At 38.3% G+C, this 25,337-nt stretch overlaps 1 protein-coding gene across 1 annotated transcript in view; it reads right to left on the bottom strand.

The window, feature by feature from the left end:
* Positions 1-25,337, bottom strand: part of L3MBTL4 (L3MBTL histone methyl-lysine binding protein 4) — a 329,281-nt gene that overhangs the window by 174,154 nt on the left and 129,790 nt on the right. The window contains exon 12 of the mRNA XM_033087485.1: positions 17,597-17,711. Coding sequence (XP_032943376.1) covers positions 17,597-17,711 — 115 coding nt within the window. The remainder of the gene's footprint in view (positions 1-17,596; positions 17,712-25,337) is intronic.

Below are 25,337 nucleotides of genomic sequence, written 5' to 3'. Positions count from 1 at the left end.
CAAAAGAATTAATTAATTACAAGTTCCATTTTCATTGAAAGTGTCCCATATAATTTGCTGACTAAAAAATCAAATTAGTTCCTGACAGAAATGTCATTGGTTCTCATAACCAAACGTGTATAAATATATGTTATTTAGAAGAATTAAACATACTGTACAGCTCAAGATTCCAAAGTGGGATGACTATAACATCTTTCCAATAACCTGCGAATTACATGGAAAGTAGAAACTATGGCATTCATTATCTCTTTTGAAATTAGCCTTGATCTAACATAGCCACATTAAGAGCTTTCATTACCAATAAGCTTGTGGCCATTCTTAACAGAAAATGTTGAGTTTTTTGAGAAGCTCGTGAGTGTGTGTGTGTGTGTGTGGTGTATATAAAATTAACAATTATATTTCTCCCGGTGGCTTCTACTCTAAACCAAGCTACAATTAATGACATTCCCACATTGAAGGACTTGTGAATAGTGTTGGCAGAATTGCTATGTTTCTAAGGAGAAAGAAATCCTTGACCCTGATGTCTATAATAGATGCTTGGATGAAACAGAAGGAGTGGCTCACCTTTCCTCAAAGATCTGTGCACTAGTTTATTCACTGGTGGCTTTGAATTAGTCTGGATTATAGGCGTTAGAGGAAAGAACAAGCCCTGATAGAGTGTAAGTGTTAGCTGGCTCAGAGGGAGTTCGATGCAAGGAGATGTCACAGACTAGACCGTCTACGTGCTGCCTGATCGAAACAGCAAACAACAGTGTTCATATTAATTACAGATATAAAGGTGCTCCATTCAGAGAATGCTCCCATCTAAGGGTCTGAACATTCAAATTCTAACTTGCCTATGGCTGTGTGAGTGTTCACACAGTACATGGACCCCAGGGACTGCCATTTCAGTCCCGTCTAAAGCAGCAACACAACAATAGAGCAGGCTCCACAAGGCCACAGGCCTTGGACAGAGCAGGATCAGAGAGCCTGAAAGTCTATCAGAGGCAGGAGAAAGGTCCTATGACTGGCACACAAAGCAGGAAGGGATTCCCGGATGTTTAAATATATCAGTTTCCAGGTCCCACAATACCAGAATTCCGGAGCTAAGATTGTCAATCTTATTTCTTTAGTGTTTCCCATCCAGGTTGGGAACCAGTGACCTAGTCCATCCACTTAATTCTGCAAATAAGGAAGTAAAGGTTGTGAAGGTTAAATAACCTGGACGGTTAAATACGACCATAAATCGTATTTGAGCGATTAAAACAAAAAATCAAGGTTTCTAACTTCAGATCTGTGCTCTTCTCGCTCTGCTATGCTGCCCACTAAGCAATTGCTATAATTTATACACACAGTTTATAATTTGTACATTTATATACACAAAGTTTCTTAATCAACTATTCCTGGCTCTCAAAGACAGCAAGGGCAGCCACGCATGTCAAGGTCGACGAAAGTCTGCAATGAACAGAACGAAGTCCGGGTGATCCCACCACACTGCTCTGCAGTGGCTGTGAAAAGGATCAGGTGTGGAGTCAGAGACGCCTCCTCAGCCCTCGTGTGCTCCTCACAATGGGAGTAGATTCCTGAACTAACAATGCTTCTGGTATTTAAAATGTGGTATGTTTCTCACACAGCGTGACCCTCAGCTCACGCCAATCACTTCAACTCATGCTCAACACCAGCCATCTGTCTAGTTCAGTGATGGAGGATAAACCCCTGTGCCAGGCTTACTAAGACCATTTTCAGTTACTATGACCAAACACATTTTTTGCCTTACTTGCTGCATTTAGAAGCTAACCCTAGAATAACATGTGACTCCACCATATTGCTGAGCTTTCCCTGGCTGCCTGGCATTGTATAAAATTTGGTCAGAGATACTACATGAAAAGATTTCTCTCCTATTTTAATGACTTCCATTACAACACAGGTCCATTGATATGAAAAAGAGAATGATGACTTCAAAGGAAATGATGGAGGATGTTCTTGTTAGTCTAAAAAGCACAAACTACACATTAAAGAATAAAACCTTGCAAAACTGTATTTATTTTACTCTACATTATAATTCCTTAGGACATAAAAGCTTTTAATGGTCAGGAAAATATAGTCATGTAAAGAAACACTAAGCACAGTGTAGGATTATTCACGGGGAATGATGTCTTGAAGTAGAGGGTCAGTCACGTGAAAGGTATGCATTACTGGGTTACAATGCCAGTATGGTATGCCATCAGCAGGCGTGTCCTCACCCTTAATGGACTTCAACTGTTTAATGACTATAGGAATAACATTACATATAGAAACTTTTTGTGAAGGAATGATGTAAGTAAAGTTAGGAGTATTCTAAAGAATGCTCGAGGGTAGTGAGATGCAACAGAAGACCGTCTAGCAGCCATTCAGATATACTGGGAAGAGGCTACTGGCTGGTCACAGGAGCTCTGACTGTGTCTCCAGCCCCCAGGGGGAGGAGCTCTTAAATATGTCAGTCCTGAGCAGGTCATGAAGGAAAGCTCTGTGGTCACTGCCGATGTAAGTACAGGTGCAGAGAGCTGTTAGCCCAAAGACCCATGGACGGTATTCTGCCATCACTTATAACTACAGTAATCTCATGATGAAGTGAAACTTACTGCAGTACTAAGGAAAAGAATTCTAATTTTACTTTCTGGTTTGAAATAAATATCAAAGAGTGTATAAAAAGTAACATGTAAGCCAAAAGCTCTTAGTTCCTAAAAAAGTTATAAAATTTTCAGTTCTATAAATATGTGAATTGCAGTGCTCATTGAATTTTAAGTTTGTGTATGTTTTCAACTTCTTAATTCTTAGTTGCTTGAAAGGCAGAGTGAAAACAAACAAACAAACAAAAAAACACCTCATAATCTAGAAACAGCTTCTTTCATAATGCAAATATATAATGATTATTTTGCATTAAAATATTTGATGTTTATTTTTTTTTATTAGTTTCAGGTGTACAAAACAATGTAATAGTTAGATATTTACATCCCTCACAAAGTGATGTAATCACTTTCCCCCAATCTACTACCCCTCTGATATCGTATATAGCTGTTACAATTCCACTGACTCTATTCCCAATGCTGTACTCCACATCCCATGACTATATATACATGAGGTAAGACAATCAAGTTTGTGAACTCATTGTAGAAAAAGTGCTACATACCTCACGGCTGAATATCACTATGATCAGCTTCAAAGTACTCCCCTTGGGAAGCTATGCACTGATGCCAGCGCCTAGTCCTCCCTTCAAAGCTATTTAGGAACTCTTTTTCTGAAATGGCCATCAGAGCTGTCGTATTACCCTTGATGTCCTGAATGTCATTAAAATGTCTTCCTTCCAATATTTCCTTTACCTTCGAGTAAAGAAAGAAGTTACTGGGGGCTAGGTCAGGTGAGTAGGGAGGGTGTTCCAATACAGTTATTTGTTTACTGGTTAAAAAGTCCCTCACAGATAGTGTGTGTGAGCTGATGCATAGTCGTGATGCAAGAGCCATGAATTGTTGGCAAAAAGTGCAGGTTGTCTAACTTTTTCATGCAGCCTTTTCAGCACTTCCAAATAGTAAACTTGGTTAACTGTTCATCCAGTTGGTACAAATTAATAATGAATAATCCCTCTGATATCAAAAAAAGTTAGGAACATCATTGCAACAAGTCTGCAAACTTAATTGTCAGACTTCATATATACGTATTAAATATATATATTATATAATTATATATATGTGTGTGTATGTGTGTGTGTGTGTATATATATATATATATATATATATATATATATATGTATGTATATATAATTATAGTTGACATTCCATATTATTCAGCTTCAGCTTCAGGTGTACAGCGCAATGGTCAGGCATCTACACATCCATGAAGTGGTCTCCGTAATAAGACAAATGCCCATCTGACCCCCTACAAAATCTTTACAACATTATTGATTATATTCCCCCCAACTGTATTTCATATCCCCGTGGCTATATTGTGATTACTAACTTGTACTTACCAATCGTTTTGCCTTCTTCCCCATCCCTACCCCCTCCCACCTAGCAACCCTCAGTTTTTTTTTTATTTCGCTGTATCCCTGAGTCTATTTCTGTTTTGTTTGTTCATTTATTTCGTTCTTTAGATTCCACATATAAGTGAGATCATATGGTATTTGTTTTTCTCCATCTGACTTATTTCACTTAGCATAACATTCTCTAGGTCCATCCATGTTGTTGCAAATGGTAAGATTTCATTTGATATTTATTCTATCTTCATTCCAGGAAGTAATTTAAGGATATATCTTACTTGTAAAATAAAAAACAAAATCAAACAGACTAGTAGCTTTTAATCTTTCTAAAACTATGAAAGACAAATGCACAAAACATCTCCAAGATATTAATATGACTAATCTTATCTTTAAAGCAACATCGAGTTGCCCTCCCCAACCTTCCATCCCCTACTCCGACCCCCAAGATCGAAGGAATAGCTCAATGTAAATAGGATAAAGCATCTTGGGAGGAGGAATGTCAGTCTCTTCACACTGAATCCTGATGCCGGTGGCTGACTCCTGCCTGAGCTCGCCTAGGGCGTGCCACGGTGCCTGCTCACAGGGTCATCTCTCCCTCCAAGCTTCATCAGCATGGTCCGCAGTGCAGAACTAGGTCCCACAGGACTTCCCAAGTCCTAGCACAGTACTTGGTATACTGGAGATACCGAGCAAATCTTAAATCTTCATTCAGTGACAACAGCAACACTACCTTCTAAGATGGTAAAACCCTTCCTCAAGCACTATTTTCAGGCCCCCAGTCAATCACTCAAGGTTTCCATGAATCAGGCTCTGCAGAAGGATGTAAGGGCAGGGTATAATAATTGCATCTCACCCCCTGCCCATTCCCTTGAAGGCATTCTAGTCTTCTGAATAAGGTTCATACTCAGAGAAATCCTGAAAAGTCTCCTGCCCAACCCAGCATTTCCACTGGACATCCGGATGCTGCCATCCACAAATCTGGCCAGACATTAACTAGGACAGAACACGAAACCTTTTCGGCTTATTGTCAAACCACTGAGTCATTCCATGACTTTTAGAAGATAGTGTGTATTTGTTTTAAATATCAGTAACTTTGCACAGAACTGTGCCTTGTTTAGATACAATCTACCAAATTCTGTAATCGGACAATTAAGACCCACCTTGTTACATTACATCTCAACTGTGAACAGTAGTGAATGAAGTTATCTAGCTATGATGAAAAAATAATCTGTAAAATTGTTCTGAGCTACCAGTAGGATATGAAAGACCAAGTTTTAGAACAAAGTAAATGAATTCTGCCTTCATACCTCCAGAAGGCAAGGCACACAGGATAAGTACTTCAACAAAGACCATTTAAAACAGATAATACCATGAAGACTGTAAGTACATTTTGAAGTGTATTATTTTTCCTTGATAAGTCTATCATGTAAATCTGTAATTAGGGACTTCTAAAATAGCTAACTTTTTTTTTTTTTTTTAACACAATGTGCTGTAATTGTCTATTAAGTCAATGAGTACTTAGGGACGCTTAAAACTGCTGATTACTTGCTTGCTGTATTTTGGAAAAACGAGTAGTAAAGATTCCTTATGAAATTCTCTTTAAAATAGAGTAAAATAGAAAATGTGCTGTCATCTGGCTAAGTTAACCAGCTTTATTTTTTCTTCGGAATGACATCTACCCATCATCATATTTATTATTCCAGATCTAGGCTATAATTGCATTAACTCTTATTTTATAATCTAAGTGAATTGCCATCTCTGATGGAATAAACGTTTCCTAATTCAACAGGGTCCCAAATGTTCATCAGAGAGGGTTTTAGTAATCATTCATTTCTTAATGTTGATTTAAGAATTTTATTTCACTTAACAAGATTAACTATGTATCAGGCCATATTGTGTATTTACAAGTCATTCTGTTATGTTATACATCTGCTGTGTAATTAAACAAATGGGATTAAAATGTGAGCTATATCTTTTTTTCAAGTTATGTTCTATTTGGCTTAACTGCTAAATAAATTAGAAATGTTCTCAAGGTCTTTAATTATAAAGACTATAGATATTATTAAACTTTGTAGTACTATTCTATTAATATATACTTTAACTTCATAGTAATGTTTCATTTAATTTACTTTGTAATCAGGTATCATAATTACTTCCAAATATAAATCAAACAGAAGCTAAAGAAAGAACAATGACAAAATTATTTAGACATGGAAGCCAGCTAGAAAATCTCCTTTTCTGCCTGTCAACTTTTTATTATGAAAGTTTCTTTTGTTAGCTGTGGGGGGTGTTTGGCCTGTCTTTCCTACTAGGCCTGACTAAACTAATTCCGTAACTTCAATTCAAGAATGCACTGCATGAAGGCTGCAGGCAAAAGCACAAGGTGGCTTCTAGAGATGCGTGTCTATTTCCTTGCTTTTTGTTGTAAGTGATTAACCAGCTCTTAGATAGAGAAATGAATATGCAAGTATTTATTAGAAGCCAAACATTAGAGCAAAACTGACAGACACAACACTCATCGTCCCTCCACCCATGAAGTTTATCGTTTCATGAGGACCACTGACAAAAAGCAAGGAAATTGACAATTAAAGTAGTTACATATTGTGATATACACTATGGAGAAAAGGAAGTGGTGAAATGGAAAATAATATTAGTTGCTGTTCTTTAGATAATGTAGACAGGGATGGCCTTTCTCAGAAGAAACCATTTGAGATTAATTCTAAAAGGTGAGAAAGAGTCATTTATTGTAAGAGCACATAGGCCATTCTGGACGAGAAGATATCATATGTAAAGGTCAAATATATGGTGATGAAAGGAGAACTGACTCTGGGTGATGAACACACAATGGGATTTATAGATGATGTAATACAGAGTTGTACACTTGAAACCTATGTAATTTTACTAATCATTGTCTACTAACCCCAATAAACTTCAATTAAAAAGAAAAAAGGAAAGAAATAAAGGTCCTGGGTGTAAAGAATTTGTGTTCAAGAAATTGAAAGAAGGAGAGAGTGGAGCTGACGAGAGGCGAAAGAAGACAAGCAGATCAGAGGTGTGCATTTCTCTTCTTGCATTTCCCTCCCTGCCCGCATTTCCCCCACTCTCAGACAGACATTGGAGTGGGCGTTTGTTTATGAATAGGGGCCTCCAAATGAGGCTGGGGCAAGGGTCAGCTATTTGCTTCCTTTGGTATAGTAAGGGGTGACTGTACATCTCTAGGATAAGATCCCACATGGCTGGAGGCGATGATGTAGCAGTCACCAGTTGCCAAGTTAATGAGCCCAAGGCTGTACTTCTGCGTCAGCACAATCTGTGTGGAACCCAGAAGGCACCAGAAGTTCTGTTGCACCTCAGTTAGGAGGCACAGGGTCTCTGAAAGGTCTGGTAGGTGAGCAGAAGCCTGGGGTCAAGGTACAAAAGCCCCTAACAGAGACATTTGGAGACTAGAGCAAATAGCCAAGACCACACAACTTGGAGGAAATAACTTGAGGTATGCACCCAGGGGGCCCCTCCCAGGCCCAATAAGGATTCCTCTGTATGGAAAGGTAAGTCTCAGTCAGTCTGTGCCCTAAAAACAGCTGTGCACCCTGTGAGCTGCTGACTATCACAAATGATATCCAGTTACTGCAGACTCTCTAGGCATGAGGCTGGGCTGCAATGTCATCTATTTTTATTTTTTGCCACCCTCTTCCCATCATGCTTCACACAACACTGCTGATGCTGCACAACAGACGGTGCCGCCCCTTTTTGGAAGCCCAGACTCAGCTCTTCCACAGACTTCTCTGAGGCTGGAACCTCACACCAGTGGGTCACCCTCCTTCCCAACTAAAGAAAGGGGTAACACCATGGGAGGCTTATATTATTATAGAAGTATGTACACACTGTAGGTTTCAGGCAAATCAGAAAGTACATTCTGACTCGGACCCAAGCCCCACTTTTGTCTCCAACAAACTGGGCAAACCACTGTGTCTCCATGCCTCTGAATGACAGGTTGGGACCTGATGAGCTCAGACGATTCTGTCAGTTTTATGTTCAACATCCACACCTTTGGTGACTCTCAAGGATAAAGCACCTTCTCTAGGTTGGCTCTGACTTCCCGAGAATATTAATCAAATCTTGTCTCCTACATCTACTTATTTTTATACCCATGACTGAGAGAGCAGTCTATTCCTCTCAAGTTTGTGATGCACGGTATCCACAGCACAAATAAGGAGGCCAGCCTCATCTGACAGGATGGTTACCTACACGGGGGCACTCTCCCTGGAGGGCTGAGAGACCCACCACGTCACTGCACATCCCCACCAGCTCTTGTCATTGCACGTCAGTTCTCATCATTTCAGAAAAAACACTTTATAAGTACCAGGTGAGAAAGGTCTGTGAGTTACCAAATGGTGCATTCAAATTCTGCATTAAATTAAAAAACTGTTTGAGGGGTTTTCTAAAATATATTTTTTTTTTTCAGTTTTCAATTACAGTTGACACACAATATATTAGTTTCAGGTGTAGAACACAGTGGTTAGATATTTATAAAATTTGCACAGTTATCACCCCATAAATCCAGTACCCACCTGACACCTTACGTAGTTATTATGTTTCCCATGCTATACTCTACATCCCCATGACTATGAGTATTTTGTGACTACCAATTTATACCTCTTAATCTCCTTGCCCCCTTCCCTCATCTCCTCAAAGCCCCCATCTGGCAACTAACAAAATGCTCTCTGTATCTTTACGCCCGTTGCAATTTTGATTGTTCATTATCCTGTTCTCTAGATTTCACATATAGGTGAAATCATATGACACTTGTCTTCCTCTGATTTACTCCATTCAGCACAATACCCTCCAGGTCCATCCAGGTTGTTGCAGATGGCAAAATTTCATTCTTTCTTATGGCTGAGTAACATACCATTTTATATAGGTACTTCCTCATCTTTATCCATTCATGGATAACCACGTTGCCTCCATATCTTGGCTATTATAAATAATGTTACAATAAACTTATGGATGCACATGTACCTTCGAAGTAGTTTTTTGGGTTTCTTTGGTTAAATACCAAGACGTGGGATTACTGGGTCCTTCTTTGTCTCTTGTTATAATCTTTGTTTTAAAGTCTATTTTGACTGGTGTAAGTATTGCCACCCCAGATTTTTTTATCTTTTCCATTTTCATGAAATATATTTTCCCATTCCTTTACTCTCAGTCTGTGTACGTCTTTCGATCTTGAGTCTCTTGTAGGCAACATATGCAAGGGTCTTGTTTTCTTATCTATTCAGCCACCCTATGTCTTTTGATTGGCATATTAATACATTTACATTGAAAATAATTGTTGACAGATATGTAGATTCTGCCACTTTATTATTCATATTGTTGATCTTTTTTTCTCCTTCTTGTCAAAGAAGTCCCTTTATCATTCTTTGTAATACTGATTTGGTGGTAATGAACTCCTTTAGCTTTTCCTTGTTTGAGAAGCTTTTTATCTGTCTTTTGATTCTAAATATCTTTGCTGGGTAGAGTAATCTTGGTTTGGTCCTTTCTTTTAATCTCTTTGATTATTTCCTGCTAATCCTTTCTGGCCTGCAAAGTTTCTGTTGAGAAATCAGCTGACAGTCTTAAGGGAGCTCCCTCATAGGTAACTAACTGCTTTTCTCTGGGTGCTCTTTAGAGTCTCTCTTTGTCTTTAATCTTTGGCATTTTAATTATGATGTATCTTCATGTGGGCCTATTTGGGTTCATCTTGTTTGGGACTCTGTGCTACCTGGGCTTGAATGTCTATTTCCTTTGCCAGGTTAGGGAAATTTTCCATCATTATTTTTTCAAATAGGTTTTCAATTCCTTGCTGTCTATCTTCCCTTTCTGGTACCCCTATGATACAAATGTTACGCTTGATGTTGACCCAGAAGCCCCTTACACTATCCTTATGTTTTGGATTGTTTTTTCTTTTCACTGTTCTCATTGGGAGTTTTCTGCTACCTATCTTCCAAATTGCTGATTCGATCCTCTGCTTCATCTAATCTATTGTTGAGTCCCTCTAATGTATTCTTCATTTCAGTTATTGCATTCTGCATTTCTGACTGGTTCTTTTTTATGTTTTCTATCTCCATTTTTATGTATCCTATCTCTTTGTTGAAGGTCTCACAGAGATCATTAAGCATCCTTATAACCAGTGTTCTGAACTCTGCATCTGGTGGTTTGCTTATCTCCATTTCGTTTAGTTACTTTTCTGGAGCTATGTTCTGTTCTTTCATTTGGGACATGTTTCTTCATCTCCTGATTTTGCTGCCTCCTTGGGTTTGTTTCTCTGTATAGGTAGAGCTGCTATGTCTCCTGGTATTAAAGGGGTAGCATTATATAGTAGGCTTTCTGTGAGGCCCAGTGACACAGTCTCTATGGTCATCTGAGCCCAGTGTTCAGGTGCTTTGTGTGGGTCGGGTGTGCCCTCCTGTTGTAGTTGAGTCTTGGTTGCTGTTTGCACATCAATAAAAGGAACTGGCCCTCAGGCTGATTTGTTTTGAGGTCTGGCCATGTGTATAGTAGAGGAGCTGAGCCTACAGAGCTGACCGTACAGAGCAGGATTTGCTTTAGCAGGGCTTTGGTGCCTGCCCAGTCTGCCCTTTGGGTGTATGTTTTTGTGGGGTGGTTGGGTGCTGCTCTGTTGTGGTCCAAAGCTGACCACCAGGTGTGCTGGTTCTGGGACCTCTTGGGAGTGGCTCTGCTGCAGGCCAACATCAGCTGCTGCCTGTGCCCTGCCTGGAGCCATTTTGTGAACTACAAAGTGATGCGCAGATGGTTGCCTCTTGTGCTGGGCTTGGAGGTGCCTGGGAGAAGCTAAGCAGCAAGCTGAGGCTGGCTGCTGATAGTGCTGGGCTTGGGGCTTCCTAGCAAGAAGTACAGCGCCCAGTCCAGATGCTGCTTCTTTGGGGTTTGTGAACCTTTGAGAGATTTTAGGAAAATCTGTAGCATGAAACAAGTCAGGCCATTTGTATGGAAAAGCCCCTAGAAGTGGCTTGGTGGGCTGGCAATTTGGGTGTGGTGGGATCTCAGGAAATCACCAGGGCGGGGCAAACGGTGTTACCCAGGTTGATGGAGAGTTACACATGGTGCCTGACTGTGTGCGAGTGTGGGCTAGGTGAGGGGAGGGCTCATCACAAGAACAATGGCTTCTGCCAGCACTTCTGCCTGGGAGAAAGCTGCCCCTCCAGCCCTCGCTCTGAGCCAGACAATTCAGTTCCTCCTGTATGTCCCTGGCATCTGTTGTGCTGCTGCTCCAGCACTGGATCTCAGAGTGAGTGAGGCTATTCATTAGAAAGTCCTTGCATGGGCTCTTTAAGGGGATGCCTGGGGCTCCAGCCACCCTCCTTCTCACTCTGCCACCATTTCTGCTGGTTTTCACATCCTGAAGTTGTCGGGACTTCTTTTCCGGGCCCTGGTCCCTAGCCCGGGAAGCCTGGGGTGTGTCTGGGACGCCTCACTCCTCAAGGGAGACCTCTATAGTTGAAATAACCGTCCTGATTTTTAACTGCCATACGTGGGTGTGGGAGCAGCCCATTATGCATCTCCGCCCCTCTTACCAGTCTTGATGTGGCTTTTTCTATATGTCCTTACTTGTAAAACTTCTTTTCTGCTAGACTTCAGGTGGTTCTCAGTGATGGTTGTTCTGTACTTTAGTTGTAATTTTGATGTGGTTGTGAGAGGATGCAAGTACAGCATTTTCCTACTCCCTCATCTTGACCGCAAATTTGTTTTTGCTTTTGTTTTTAACCTCCAGCTATATCTCCCTTATCACAGACATTGGGACCTGTCATATTTTTATTTTATTATTCTATTCTTACCTTAAAACATTAAAACATGTCTATGCAGTTGAATATTTTATTCTGTTTAACTCTCATTTCTAAAATAGTGTTTAATACAAAGGCTGAAGGAACATGTAGGGTGAAATAAACATAGACAAATTACATTTATAAAATGTAGGAAGTTAGGAAAACAAAAAAACTAATTAGACAGATATTCTCTGAAGTCCCACTCTGCATAGAGGCTGAGCCATCCCAGCCCATGGTAGGAAGGAGTGTGGAGTTTGGGGATTGGGGAGAGGAAGTGGCCACAGTAGGTTGGCATATTGGCACATTCCATTCTGGACATTTCTATGAGCATTTTCTGATATGCATTTACCACCTCCAAGAGCTTCAAACATTCCACGGAGCAAAGGTAAATACCACAAAGACCTTGCTCCAAGGGATCTCATGATGTAAAGGGGGAGTCATCCTTTCAGTCCCTCATTCATTCATTCATTCATTCAGTGACTCTCTCTTGAGTCCCCAGCCTGCATTGTTCTGTGGAGTTGGCACAGAACAAACAATGGAGGGCCAACAGCAAGATGAAGTCTCTGCCACCATAGGAAGGTATTCTAGTGAGAGAGGACAGATGAGAACAGAAACAAATAAGCTTATTATATCATGTCAGCCTGTCAGAACTTCTATTAAGAAACACAAAGGCAGCTAAAGGGATATAGGATGGCAGGGTTGTTGTCTGTGGACAGCTTGGACAGAGAAGGCATCTCTGGGAGGGTACTTCTGAACAAGCCTTGGGCACACATGGTGGCAGAAAGTTCCAAGCCAAGGGAACAGCAGAGGCAGAAGCAAATCATGCTGTTGTGCTGGAGGCAGCACAAGGCCAGTGCTGCCAACCGACTCTGAGTGACCAAGGACAAGAGGAGAGAAAAAAAACCCTGCTGTGAGTTTTCAGGACCAGATTTCAGGGGGCCTCCAGGTTGAGAGTAGCACTTTGGAAGAAACTCTCTGTGAGATAGGAAGCCAGTGAAGGGTTCTGGGCATGAGAGTGGCAACAAAAATAAACGTAACTCTAACAAAACAGAAGAGAGGACGAAATACTGTAGGATGATGAGGATGAAGAGAAAATTCATCTCCCTAAGGACATCAGACAGTTTTGAAGAGGAGATGACTCTTGACTGCAAAGGACTTCATCTTGGCCCAAATGCTAAAAGGATTAGCACTAGGCACAAGGTATACACACCCTACCCAGAAGCAGAGGAGTACTCAGTGTGGACTAAGAAGAGAGGCAGGGGACCTGAGGGATAGTATAATAAATTGTGCTTAATAGAGAAGGCTCCTATGAGAACTGGTTATATCCATTTGATTTGACAATGAGAAAGCTACTGAACAACTCAGTAAAAGTAATTTTATTTCACTTGTGGTGGTATATTTATGATTGTGATATTGTGATTTATAATAAGAAGTATATATTTGGTTTTCATCTCCACTCAAGCACAGAGCTCTGAAAATCCTTGGAATTCCCAGTGATGAGAGCAATAAAGGTGTCTTTTGTTATGTTAATGAGATGACTACTTTTGGAAAGCACCTAAGAAGAGGACTGGTCACCTGTGGAGCCAACCATGTGATTACAGGGTTAGAATTTTCAGTACCACCCCTTGACCTGTGGGGACAGGAGAGAGGCTGGAGATTGAGTTCAATCTCCAGTGGACAATGATTTGTCATGCCTATGTAATAAAGCCGACATAAAAACTCAAAAGGACTGGGTTTGGAGAGCTTCTGGGTGAGTGAATCAGAATGTATCCACATCCCAGTGTTGGGTTCCAAACCCCACGAGGACAGAAGCTTCTTTGTTAAGGACCTAACCGCATGTATCTCTTCATAACTGGTGTCCTGAGTTCTGTGAGCTGCTCTAGCAAATTAACTGAACCCAAAGAGAGGGTTGTGGAAACCTCTGATTTACAGCCAGTTTTTCAGAAGCCATGGTAAGAACTTGCACTTGTGATTGGCCTCTGAAGTAGGGACAGTCTTGTGGCTCTCAGCCCTTCACCTGTGAAATCTGATGCTATCTCCAGGTATATAGTGACAGAATGGAACTGAATTGTAGGACATCCAGCTGGTATAGGAGAATTGCTTGGTGTGAGGAAAAACCACACACATTGGAACTGGGTGCAGAATTGCAATGATGTGTTCAGATTATTTTTTAAAGTACAGCTTAGTTCTTCAGTTCTCAATTCAATGGGGTTTATCTTAAGCCTAAGTTAGTGTTCTAAATGTTTTTACCTGTCCTAAATAATATTCAGTATTCACACAGTGATCTGCAACCCCTTTATGAATAGTGCAATTGTAACAAGTACCTAGGAAAATACCATACTGGTTGTGTTAAGTTTTAGGAAATAAAGTCAACTCCGAATTTTCTGAATCAATGAAGAGACACAGTGGTATGGAAAGCAAATGGCCTGTGCTCTTCACACAGTCATACTATTTACTGAAGGGCCACTGTATACCAGACAAATGAAAATAGCCATTAAGGTATTTAATCTCATAAACCTACAAATCCCAAGGATGAAATAACTTGCCCAAAGGCACAGTCAGTCAGAGCAGAATAGAAATTTAAATCCAAGTTTTTCTAACTCCACAGTCCATCTTTTTCTCAAGCTTGGTTAATTTCCAAAGCAAGAGATATCAGACATCCCATTGCCCAATGAAGCAGGTAATCTGTGGGCAGATAATTAACAATATAGGAAAAGAAATGAGCTCTATTTAAAGAAATTTCACATCAAATGTGACTGGGATTACAGTTTCCAAATGATACAACTAAAAAGATTGCCAAAAGAAAATCAGTTAGATGACCAATTTAGTCAGGGTTTTTTAATTCTGATATTTTTATATCTTTATAAGGACATTCATGGAATGCAAAACAGTATCAAAAGATCTTGACAACTTAATAGTGCTAAATTTTAAGTATTTATTTTGTTTCTAAGTGTAGAAAAAGTCCACCATGAAGGACTCTATATTAGATAAAACAGACAAATTGTGCCCTCATGGCATGAGAAAAGGAAAGTTTAACCTGGCAGGGGGATACAGGGCGACCTGAAGGTAAGCATCTATTGCTGGGAATGACAGCTAAGAGGAAATTGTCTTCACATGGCCATACAAATTGGAGCTCTTCTAAGTTGAATGGGAACATTCAAGTTTTCACACTCAAGAGGCTTTCACAGTTATCTTAAGAACTTCTATTAGGCCTTAGTGATTGAATGTTGTAAAGTATTGAATATTATCATCGTGGAGAACATAAGGTAAGATTTGGGTTTTATACGGACTATTACAGGGAAGAAACGAGAGAAAAGCAAGTCATGAAGCTGCTACAACAGTCAATGCCAGAATCTCAAACTTTGTTTTTTGCAGTTCCTAGATGAACCATTTGTTCGTTCCCCCATTCCAGTGGGGAAATAATTCAATGACAAATAAATAAATAACAATGAATTCTGGAGTAGAAATGTGTAGTGTGTGTGTGTGTGTGTGTGTGTGTGTGTGTGTGTGTGTGTGTTTGTGTATTTTTGCTTTAACAAAAGGGGGATAGATGATATTGAACCATATTATAAACATGTCTTAAAATCTAGCTATTTAAAAATTAATAAGACAAGTGATGTACATATGAATAATTATAAACCATAGGGTTAATTGAGCAACTTATAATAAACCATATTATCATGATTAATCCAAATAAATTTATAGCAAAAGAGCAAGCACAGCAGTACAAGAATATCATGATGAACTGAAGACAGCCAACTCCAAGTTATCGTTCCCCCAAATTATAGGGATTTCAATTATCTGGGTGTGAGCACACAAAACAGGAATCTTATAATATTTCCAACACGTAAAACTTAAGACAAAATTGAATTAAAAATATTTTGAAAACTCTAGTCACATGTTACTTTTAGCACAATTTCAAATTTTTTAATCCTTATAATTTCCTGATAGCAGCTAACATTTATTGAGCACATAATATGGGTCAGGCAGTTTTTAAAGTGTTATGCATATATTAACTCATTTCATCATTATAAATGTATGAGATAGACATACTATTATTATCTCCATTTTATAGATGAGGAAATACACACAGAGACACACAGTAAGGAAGCAGTAAAACTAGAATTCAAATCCAAGCATCATGACACCATACTTCACACTTGTAACAACTAGGCTATAGTCCCTCTGGAACTTAAATTTTTAGATGCATTCTAGGCTCGATGCAACTCCCTAGCAGACTGCAGACCATATTCTGTGAATCATTTTTAAGTAGGCTGGGAGCACAAATAATGCAATGGCATTGGGAGGGAGGAGTGGGAATCAAAGATGGATTTTGGGGAAATTAAGAGAGAATCATCAAGACTTAATGACTGGTTGTATTGGGATGAGGACAGGGTAAGGTGGGAGCAGAGTCCAGCATGACTCTGAAAAAAAAGTAGGAGCTTTGTAAGCAAGTAGGAACTACACCAGAAAGCAAGTTTTTGGCTTGGGATGATGTTCAGGTTTGATCCACAGGCTTCAGCATGCTTATGAAACACTCAAGTCAAGAAGCCAGGTAGGCGGCTTGACAAAGGAGCAGGAGATGGGTGAGGTGGAGTGAAGAGAGCTGTCCCTGTACCTGAAATGCTGATCCATCCCCACCTGTGTTTATATCATTCCTACTTAAGAAAGTTACTGGGATGACAGAAAGTTACTGGGATGTGTGCACGTGAGTGCGACGGGGGCGGTTAACATAAAGTGAGGACCGTTTGGCCTGGCATGCTGAAATCCAGGAGAATTAAAATTAGGATCAAAGAAACCACAAAGCACAAATGCTTATACTTTTCTCACAACATGGTACTGACTTGTTTTACATTCTCTGTCTACAGGCCCTATGATTGCTAAAGGACCTGTACCTTATTGACTGTATGTTTTTTGAAGAATCAAAATGTAAAAATGCTTGTTAAGTTATTAATTCAGGGACTTTTCTACAAGAAGTTAAGGAATTCTTTCAAAGATGTAGTTGGTCGTTTTAGATCTAAGGTTCCAGTATCTTTGGGCTGACTGAATGTAAAACATCATTAACAGAAACTTGCTAGCTTCATCCCAAGAAGCCAAAAAGGGGGCAACAGATGCAGTGAGAGAGCAAAACAAACATAAGAATGGACAGTGCTTGCACATGTGTCTAAAACTAGTTATTAGTCATGGCAGCCTATTCTGATCAGAGGAATCCTGCAGACAAAAGAATAAGATATTTTGGTTCCAGGTTCATTAGATATTAGGGTGCTTAATTTCTTCCTTAACTTTAAGTAGCTAGAAATACAGAAATAATGAACATACCAATAAAATAGAAGGTTTTATAAAATTTTTACAACTAAATTTTTTAATTGCTGAGATTTAAAATATTTGTTTTTTCTAAAACGTTTTATAATCTATTCTATAAAAAAATCAATAAGATGGAATGTTTAAAAAAGAATAAAACATACTTTAGCTAAATAAAATTGGCCAAAATTAGACAGATTTAGGCCTGGCTCCATTTTCCAAACTAAAATATAAATAAATAAAGATTCCTTTATATAGACAACACTATCAAAATAATTCTTAACATTTATAACATCTCATTTATATGAAGCATGCCCTTTGAGGATTAATTGTGAGTAACTGGTTTTCAGTGCAGCTGTAGTAATGATTAATCAATTCACCTATCTGATATTTAACTTTCAAATACTTATAATAACATTAAACACAGCATTAAAGTAGGAATTCAGGCTACGTATTTAAAAAACAACAACAAAGACAAAATACTCACCATATGGCATTTCCAGTGGGTGCCCTGTTACATCACACCATCCAATTGGGTGAATGTCAGGGCTGTCTACATCCATCCAATAATCATATTTGTGTTCCCAGCCATCAAAATGAACCTGTTGAATAATTAATATTTAGTAATTAGTTTCACTATCCCTGTATCCAAATATTGGAAAACAAATCTCCAAAACTGAGACTGAAATTTTATTAATCACACAGTACAGCTGAAACAGTATTTAAAATGTGCTATCAAACAGCCTTCTATTTTAGCCACCAAAAGCTGTTGTGCCACGTTTTACAAGAAATGAAAGAAATCTGTAAAGAAAAAATTTCTCAGGGATTGGAATTTTAAGAGATAAGACCAATCCACTTTCCCTACTAAGAAATACTGCAAGTATATCCCCTATTCTGGTAGCCACAGCAAGAACCATGTCAGCATCATCAATAAGAGTCACCAAGGCTTGACGTCAGTACAAACCTTATACTGATAGGAGACGCATGGATTAGAGATGAAAAAGAAGCAATAAACTTCAAAAGCCTGGAGGAGAGATGGAGCCATTGGAACAATGGAGGCGAAGAGAGCAGACAAAATGTGCTACTGAGGTAGATAGATTAATAGCTATCTTTATAGCTATTATTGGACAAAGTGCAAGATTTGGGGAAACCTGAAAAAGAGGTATGACCCAGATCTAGCAACTCTACTGTTTATCACTGTTTTGCATTTTATCTACAAAATAAACACACACACACACACACACACACACACACACACCACTATATACATACATACAAATCTGAGAATAAATTAAAATGAAGCCCAATTTATGAAACCAAAACCAAATACTTATGTCTGAAACTTATCAAATTCCATGCTCTAGATGATTCATATTGGACACAAAACATCAAATTTATTTGTGCGACAACAAAACAAGAATGATAATATTTTGTTATTTTATAACTCTACTTACTCTCATATATTTTTTGTTTCTGACTATCAATCAAATGGAGAATCTATCCATTTCTTTTTTAATTTGTATTAAATTCATTGGGGTGACATTGTTTAGTAAAATTATATAGGTTTCAAGTGCACATTTCTATAATACATCATCTATATACTGCATTGTGTGTTCAGCACCCAGAGTCAGTCTATCACAGTATATTTAACCCCCTTTACCCTCTTCTACCACCCCCTCCCACTTTTCCTTCTGGTAACCACTAAACTGTTGTCTGTGTATATGAGTTTTTGTTTGTCTTGTTAGTTTATTGCTTTCAGTTTTATCTCCCACATATGAATGAAGTCATGACAGAAAAGTCTTGACTTTTTCTGTCTGAGTTATTTCTCTTAGCATGATAATCTCAAGATCCATTCATGTTGTTGCAGATGGCAGTATTCCACCTTTTCTTATGGCTGAGTAATATCTATCCTTTTCAAATCAAAAAAAAAATTCAAAGATTTTAGAATACCATATTTTAAATATAAAGAGTAAGATGCTAGCATTATAATAAACCAACTGAAATATAAGTTTATTATGCAGGTCATAGGACCAAAAACAACAACAACAACAACAACAACAACAACAAAAAACAACAGCAAAATTGTGTGTACTAAGTCCCAAATAAGTCCCAGTATTTTTCTCCAGATCCATTTTGCTAAACAAGTCGTTCTAAAAGTGTGGTTTCCAGATCAGCAGCATCAGCATAACCTGGGCATGTGTTAGAAATGTAAATTCTTGGGGCCTAACCGAGCCAGAAATTCTTGGGGCCCTACTGAGCCAGAAATTCTAATAAGTGGAGCCTAATAATCTGTGTGTTAACAAGTCTTCCTTGTTATATGATATATGCTCAAGTTTGAGAACCAATGATCTTAAGAATAACTTTCAAAAGAATATTTCTACCAAATTTAGGCTTCTGGACTTGACAGAGTGCTATCACAGTAATAACTATAAATCTGGACAAAATATATGAAGTGATTGTTTTTAGACACTAGATAATAGGCAGTACAGAAATGTAATCCCTAAGTTCACCCAGATGAGCCTTGAATATCAGCCTAGAGACAATTTCCTGAGAGCAGCACACGGAGAAGAAACATAAACAAAGAAGTCATATTGTGCTGAGGAGACCGATTGCAGTTCAGAGCTGATGAAGCAGCTCAACAGTGGAGGACAAAATACTGGAAAAGATAGAGCTACAAAGAAGAGAGTCCCAGAAGTCTATGGATATTATACACAAGACCTTAGTCAAGGGATGTGCAAGGTAAGACTTGGTGAAGCCAGGCAGAGAGCAGCTGATATAGAGAGCTGAGAGTAATACAAAGATAGTCGAGGTCACACATTACTAGGAGAAGAGAGAGATAAGAGTGGAAAGATTACAATAATACTTTTAGAATTTGACTGAGACACCAAAAAGACTACACTTTTGAAGTAAGAACCATGACCCACTGTAAGAGCTACTGTAGGTCAGCCCCAAATAAGGTAAAAATCAAGCTTCAACAAGTTTAAGAACCACCAGTAATTAACTGTCTGATAAAGCAAATGCTCCCCTTTTTAAAGGAACACAAATACTCGCAACTTTGTATGTCATTAATAATGGCCAATAGTGAATTAATAATTTATTAGACATGTAAATAAGCAGATGAATGTGAGCCATACTTAATATTTTAAAAGCAGTCAATAGGAAGAGACTCTGAGATGATTCAGATGTTGTAAATAGCAGATGAGGATTTTAAAGTAGCTATTAAAATATGTTCAAGGACTTAAAAGAAAAAATGGTCTTAATGAGTGAACAGATATGGAAACTCAGCAGGGATATGGAAACTATAAAAGAGAAACAAATGAAGTTCTAGAACTGAAAGGCAAAATAGCTGAAAAAAAATTTCTGGATGAGCTCAACAAGAGATTGGAGATGGCAGAAAAATGGGTAAGTGAACCATGAACATAGATTCGTGAAATTATTAATCTAAAGTGCACATAATAAAAGATTTTTAAAATGAACAGAGCCTCCAGGAGTTGCAAGCAAATATCAACTGTTCTAATATACATGTATTTGGAGTCTAGAAGGAAAGGAGAGAGAGAATAGAGCAGGAATGTGGTTAAACAAAACAAAAGTTGAAGGAATGTCAAAAAATCTCCCTATTTTGGTCCAAATGACAATTTGCAAGCTTAAGAAGAACAGCAAAATATACAGAGAGCACTACTCATAAAATAATAAACTGATTTTATTCCAGCTATTTCGCTTTTCAGTTCTAGAACTTCATTTGTTTCTCTTTTATAGTTTCCATATCCTCACTGAGTTTCTATATCTGTTCACTCATTAAGACCATTTTGTCTTTTCAATTCAATTTTCATCATAATCAAAAACTTGTGTTCTTCAAATTATCATTAATAAAAAGGAAAAGACAGCCACAGTCATTTGTAATACATTTACCTAACAAAAGACTTGACAACCAACTCAATAAATAATGGGCAAAAGACTGGAAAGACTGTGAAAACAGAAGGCTCTTAAATGGTCAATAAGCAAATTTAAAAATTTTCAACTACACTATTCATCAGAGAAACCAAAGTGATGTATTAAAGTCAGTCATTTAATTTATTTATATATTTGACTGACAAAATCAATTATTTTGACTGACAAATGACTGACAAAATCAATTATTGATGAGGCTGTGAAGCTCCCAGAACATTCATATAGTGTTGGAGAGAGAAGGGGGCTGTAAAATTGTACAATTACTCCAGAAAATGTTTTGCTACTTCATTATAAATTTAAATATGTGCCAACTGTGTGAATCCTAGAAATTCCACCCAAAAGAGATGAATATATAAAGCTTTGTAAAGAAGTATTCCTTGCAGTTTCATTTATAACCAAAACCCAAAACAACTAAATGCCCAACAAGTGAATATACATTCACATACAAGTACAGTATATGCATGAAGTGAATACTAGTCACTGATAAAAAAATAAATTGTTTATACACTCGTGAATATGCGTCAAACAGACCATGTTGAGCAAAAGAGGGCAGACACAAAATAATGCATACTGTATGACTCCATTTATATGAAGTTTAGCAACAGGCACAGAAATCAGACCCATGGTGGTCTAAGAAGGGGTGGGGAGTGGAACTGACTATAAAAGAGCACAAAGGAACCTTCAGTGGGGAAATATTCCAAATCTTGATTGTGGTGGGATTCTATAGGATATACATGTGTGGGGACAGAGTCACGGAGAGCAGTTTCCAGGCTCTTGGCCTGCCTGGGGAGTTGCTGGTTCGGGTAGTGAATGACCGTTGACTGTGATTGGTTGGCCGTTGGCTGTGACCGGTTGGCTAATTGGCTACTGATGTAACTGCGGGCCTGCGTTGATTGGTTGGTTGGTTGGCAGGCAGAGTAGTGAATGGCGAACTGCAGATCCTGGGGCTACTACTGCGTGTGTCTTGCCCGGCTGCCAGAGAGAATATAGTGGTGTGACTCCCCTACCTATGGCTCCATGGGTGCTCCTTTTTGGCCTCACCATATCCTGCGTTCTTATGTGGGAAGCGGGACTAGAGACCCCACAGGCCGCCCTGCACGACAACGTTTCAAAACTCATCAAAATTCACACATAAAATCTGTACATTTTATCATTTGTAAATTATATCTCATTGAAGTTAACTTATTTAAAATATTTCTATATTCAGCTGCTGTTACATGGGGCTTTGCTGATGTTTTTACTATATTTACTATGATGTTTCAGCACCCTAGACAAATTGCATAATACTTCCAGTATCAGGAAATAGCATATTCTAGCTGTGAAAGGCAAAATTGGCATTTCTTTCCAGAATGATGCTGGCTGCTTTACCAACAGAGAGAAGTTTATGTAAGTATGTATAATGAACGGGGTGAAGAAGAAATAGAAAGATTTCTCAAGCTTTAATATTTTAAACTATTAATTTGTCCTTCTTTTTAAAGTTTGCAGTGCAACTGTTTTATGTTTCAAAAGCAAGGAAACACCCTCTAAGCACAAACAAGACAGGCCAAACACTCCAGCAAGAGTTTGCTTCATGGGAAAAAGCCTTTCTATTTCAGCTGTTGTCCCTGGACCTGGAAATCTTACTGTGGAATTTAGGTCTTAAAAACTCAAAAAGTAAAAAGATAGTATCTTAACAAAATACTTTGAAAGCAGATACAATGTTTTTATGTACTCAGTTCAACATTTTCCCTTATGCTCATTAAGAAATATTAAATTATCCTTTCCAAGGCTGTATATAATTATAATGAAAGCATGGGAATTAAAAATACCCCCTCTTAATCCAATGATGCGAGGCTCCCCTTCCCTGCAAAAGCTGTCTAAACATGGAATATATAACCTAAATCTGTACCCATAAGCATCTTTATGAAAGATATTTTCATATCTCTGGAGTGAAAATCCAATTTTAAGAATTCTAACCAGATGGTCAAGTTAATAGAGGAGATTGGCATTTGAAGAATATTTACAGAGTCCTTTTGTAAAGCAAAGAATCAGTTTGAAAACCAACTCATCTTCAGCACTGTATTTCATATATTTATGATTTTTCACATATTTGGGTTTGCATAAAGCTGAATAAACATATAGACTTTTTTTTTTTTTTGCACAGGTTTTAATAAACTGGAAAACAAAGGACAAATAACTGAATCAACCAGTCTCAGATTCTTATCCTTAAATGGACAGTGATGTTTCCTGATCGTATTAACATTATATGCATGAGTTATTAATGACTGGTAAAATCACTTGGACATTTAAGAATAAGATCAGCATATAAAAAGCCAAGGACACACTCTGTAGTGTAATTCCAGAGCTGTCAATCATCTGGACTGCTTGCTTGCTTGATTTGCTTTATCACGTACTGCCCAACACCCGCACTGGGAACTTTCCCTTGAGCTTTGCCAGTGCCTCAGTCATCTAGCTGCCTGTGATTCTTAGCACAGTGGCTTACCCATTGTCAGACCTCAGAAGCCACTGGCTGAGTAAGATGCGTGACGTAATCATCATTCCATGCTGTTCCTCTGAGCAGTGGAAAAATAAGTGGTTATTTATCTAGAAACACTGGATCTAAATTTAATGTTCAGTCACAACAATTTTATTAGCTTAAGTAATTATTATACTTGTTTGCTCCTCCGATATAGCTTTAAAATTTTTAATTTCCAGTTTAACAGGTTTATTGGATATGCATATTTTAGTGTCATAGACCTCTAATCTGTTTTAAAGGTTTATGGTGAAAGCATTACAAGTGTACATATGACGTGAACTTATTTCCAAAGAGGCTGTACTGTACCTGAACTCTTCTAGCTTTACGTGAATACATCTTTAGTTAACTAAAGTTACCCTAAATTTCAATCTAGAAAGAACAACCAAGTCTTTAGTTATTATCCCAATACCACTTACTCATAACCATTGGTGCTACTAAGACTACAGTAAATCTTACTTCCTACGATGCAGGGCTCTGTTGTGGGATGGCGTTGGAGGATGCAGGAATAGTATGGAAGCCAGACATGTGTTCTGCTGCAGGACACGCCTTCACAAAATACCACCATAATCTAGGAGCAGGAGAGTTGGGTAAGGCAGGGGGATTCCCTTCCACTGTGTTTACACATTCCAGGCATAGTTGTAAAATAGATGTATTCTCACTTAATGTCCACAATACGTTGTTTTCATAGATGATGAAAGGAAACTTTTAAGAGGTTTGCTGAGATCATACCCCCACTAAAGGCAAAACCAGACTTACGCTGAGAACAGTTTACTGAAAAAACCATACAAGAATATAAATTGTGAGAATATTTGGGATTACTGTATCTAAGAATCTATTATAGCAGAGGTAAAATACATTTTTAAAATATAAAAATGTAAATTACATATAAAAAGTTTAAATATAATAAAAATAAAATAACATAGAATAACAAGGGCTGCAGTCCAGAACTACCTATACTTTTGCATATCAAAGATTAACTCCACATTGAGCCAATCTGCTTACATGTGTATTATCCAGGCAAGAACAGAAGGGGAGGGAACATGAAGGAAAGACATTATAACAAAAAGTGTATATACTTTTAAAGTTTACTCTCACATATTATTATCTCCATTTTACATATAAAGCTACTGAGAAACATAGGGACTAAGAAATGGGCCCACCATTTTCAAGTCATTATGAGTTGAAAACCCTCTCTCCCCAGGCCATGAGCCTGAACTCATGGCCAGTAGGTTTGGAACTGGAGGCCCCTACAGTCTTTCACACTGCTTCCACACCCACTCTTGGTAAATTATCTCAATTCTCGTTCCCTGCTAACCTCCCTGTAAACCCACCTGCTTTTTCAACAAATGCAATTGTTTCTATCGTTCTTCAAGATCACTCCTATAATAAGTATCATAGGAGAAAATATTTTAATCATTAAATTGGAAAATTAATAGTTTTCACTATAGCTATTCTAAAATTCTTTTCAGTTTTCAAGATCACTGCCCAAATTCATCATATCTCTTAAACAGTATTTTTCAAAATTTAGTAAGCAAAATACCAACCATCCTCTGTCCGCACCAGGACTCCAAGTCACTGAGTGGAGGTGGTCAGGTGGTCAGGAGTGATGCCTAGAATTTGCTTTTTTTTAAACCACTATCATAAGGTTATTCTGCTCAAGGTGGTTTTGGATGATCTTTTAAAAATGCTTCTTTAGGGTATTGCCATGGCAACGAGGTTGTTAATCAACTGGACTTGCCATCAAACTCACAGTTTATCTAAAGCA

Source organism: Rhinolophus ferrumequinum, chromosome 19, assembly GCF_004115265.2.
Source record: "Rhinolophus ferrumequinum isolate MPI-CBG mRhiFer1 chromosome 19, mRhiFer1_v1.p, whole genome shotgun sequence".
Taxonomy (NCBI): Eukaryota; Metazoa; Chordata; class Mammalia; order Chiroptera; family Rhinolophidae; genus Rhinolophus; species Rhinolophus ferrumequinum.
The sequence above is the reverse complement of the archived record's forward strand: the minus strand, read 5'-3'. Positions and strand labels throughout refer to the sequence as shown.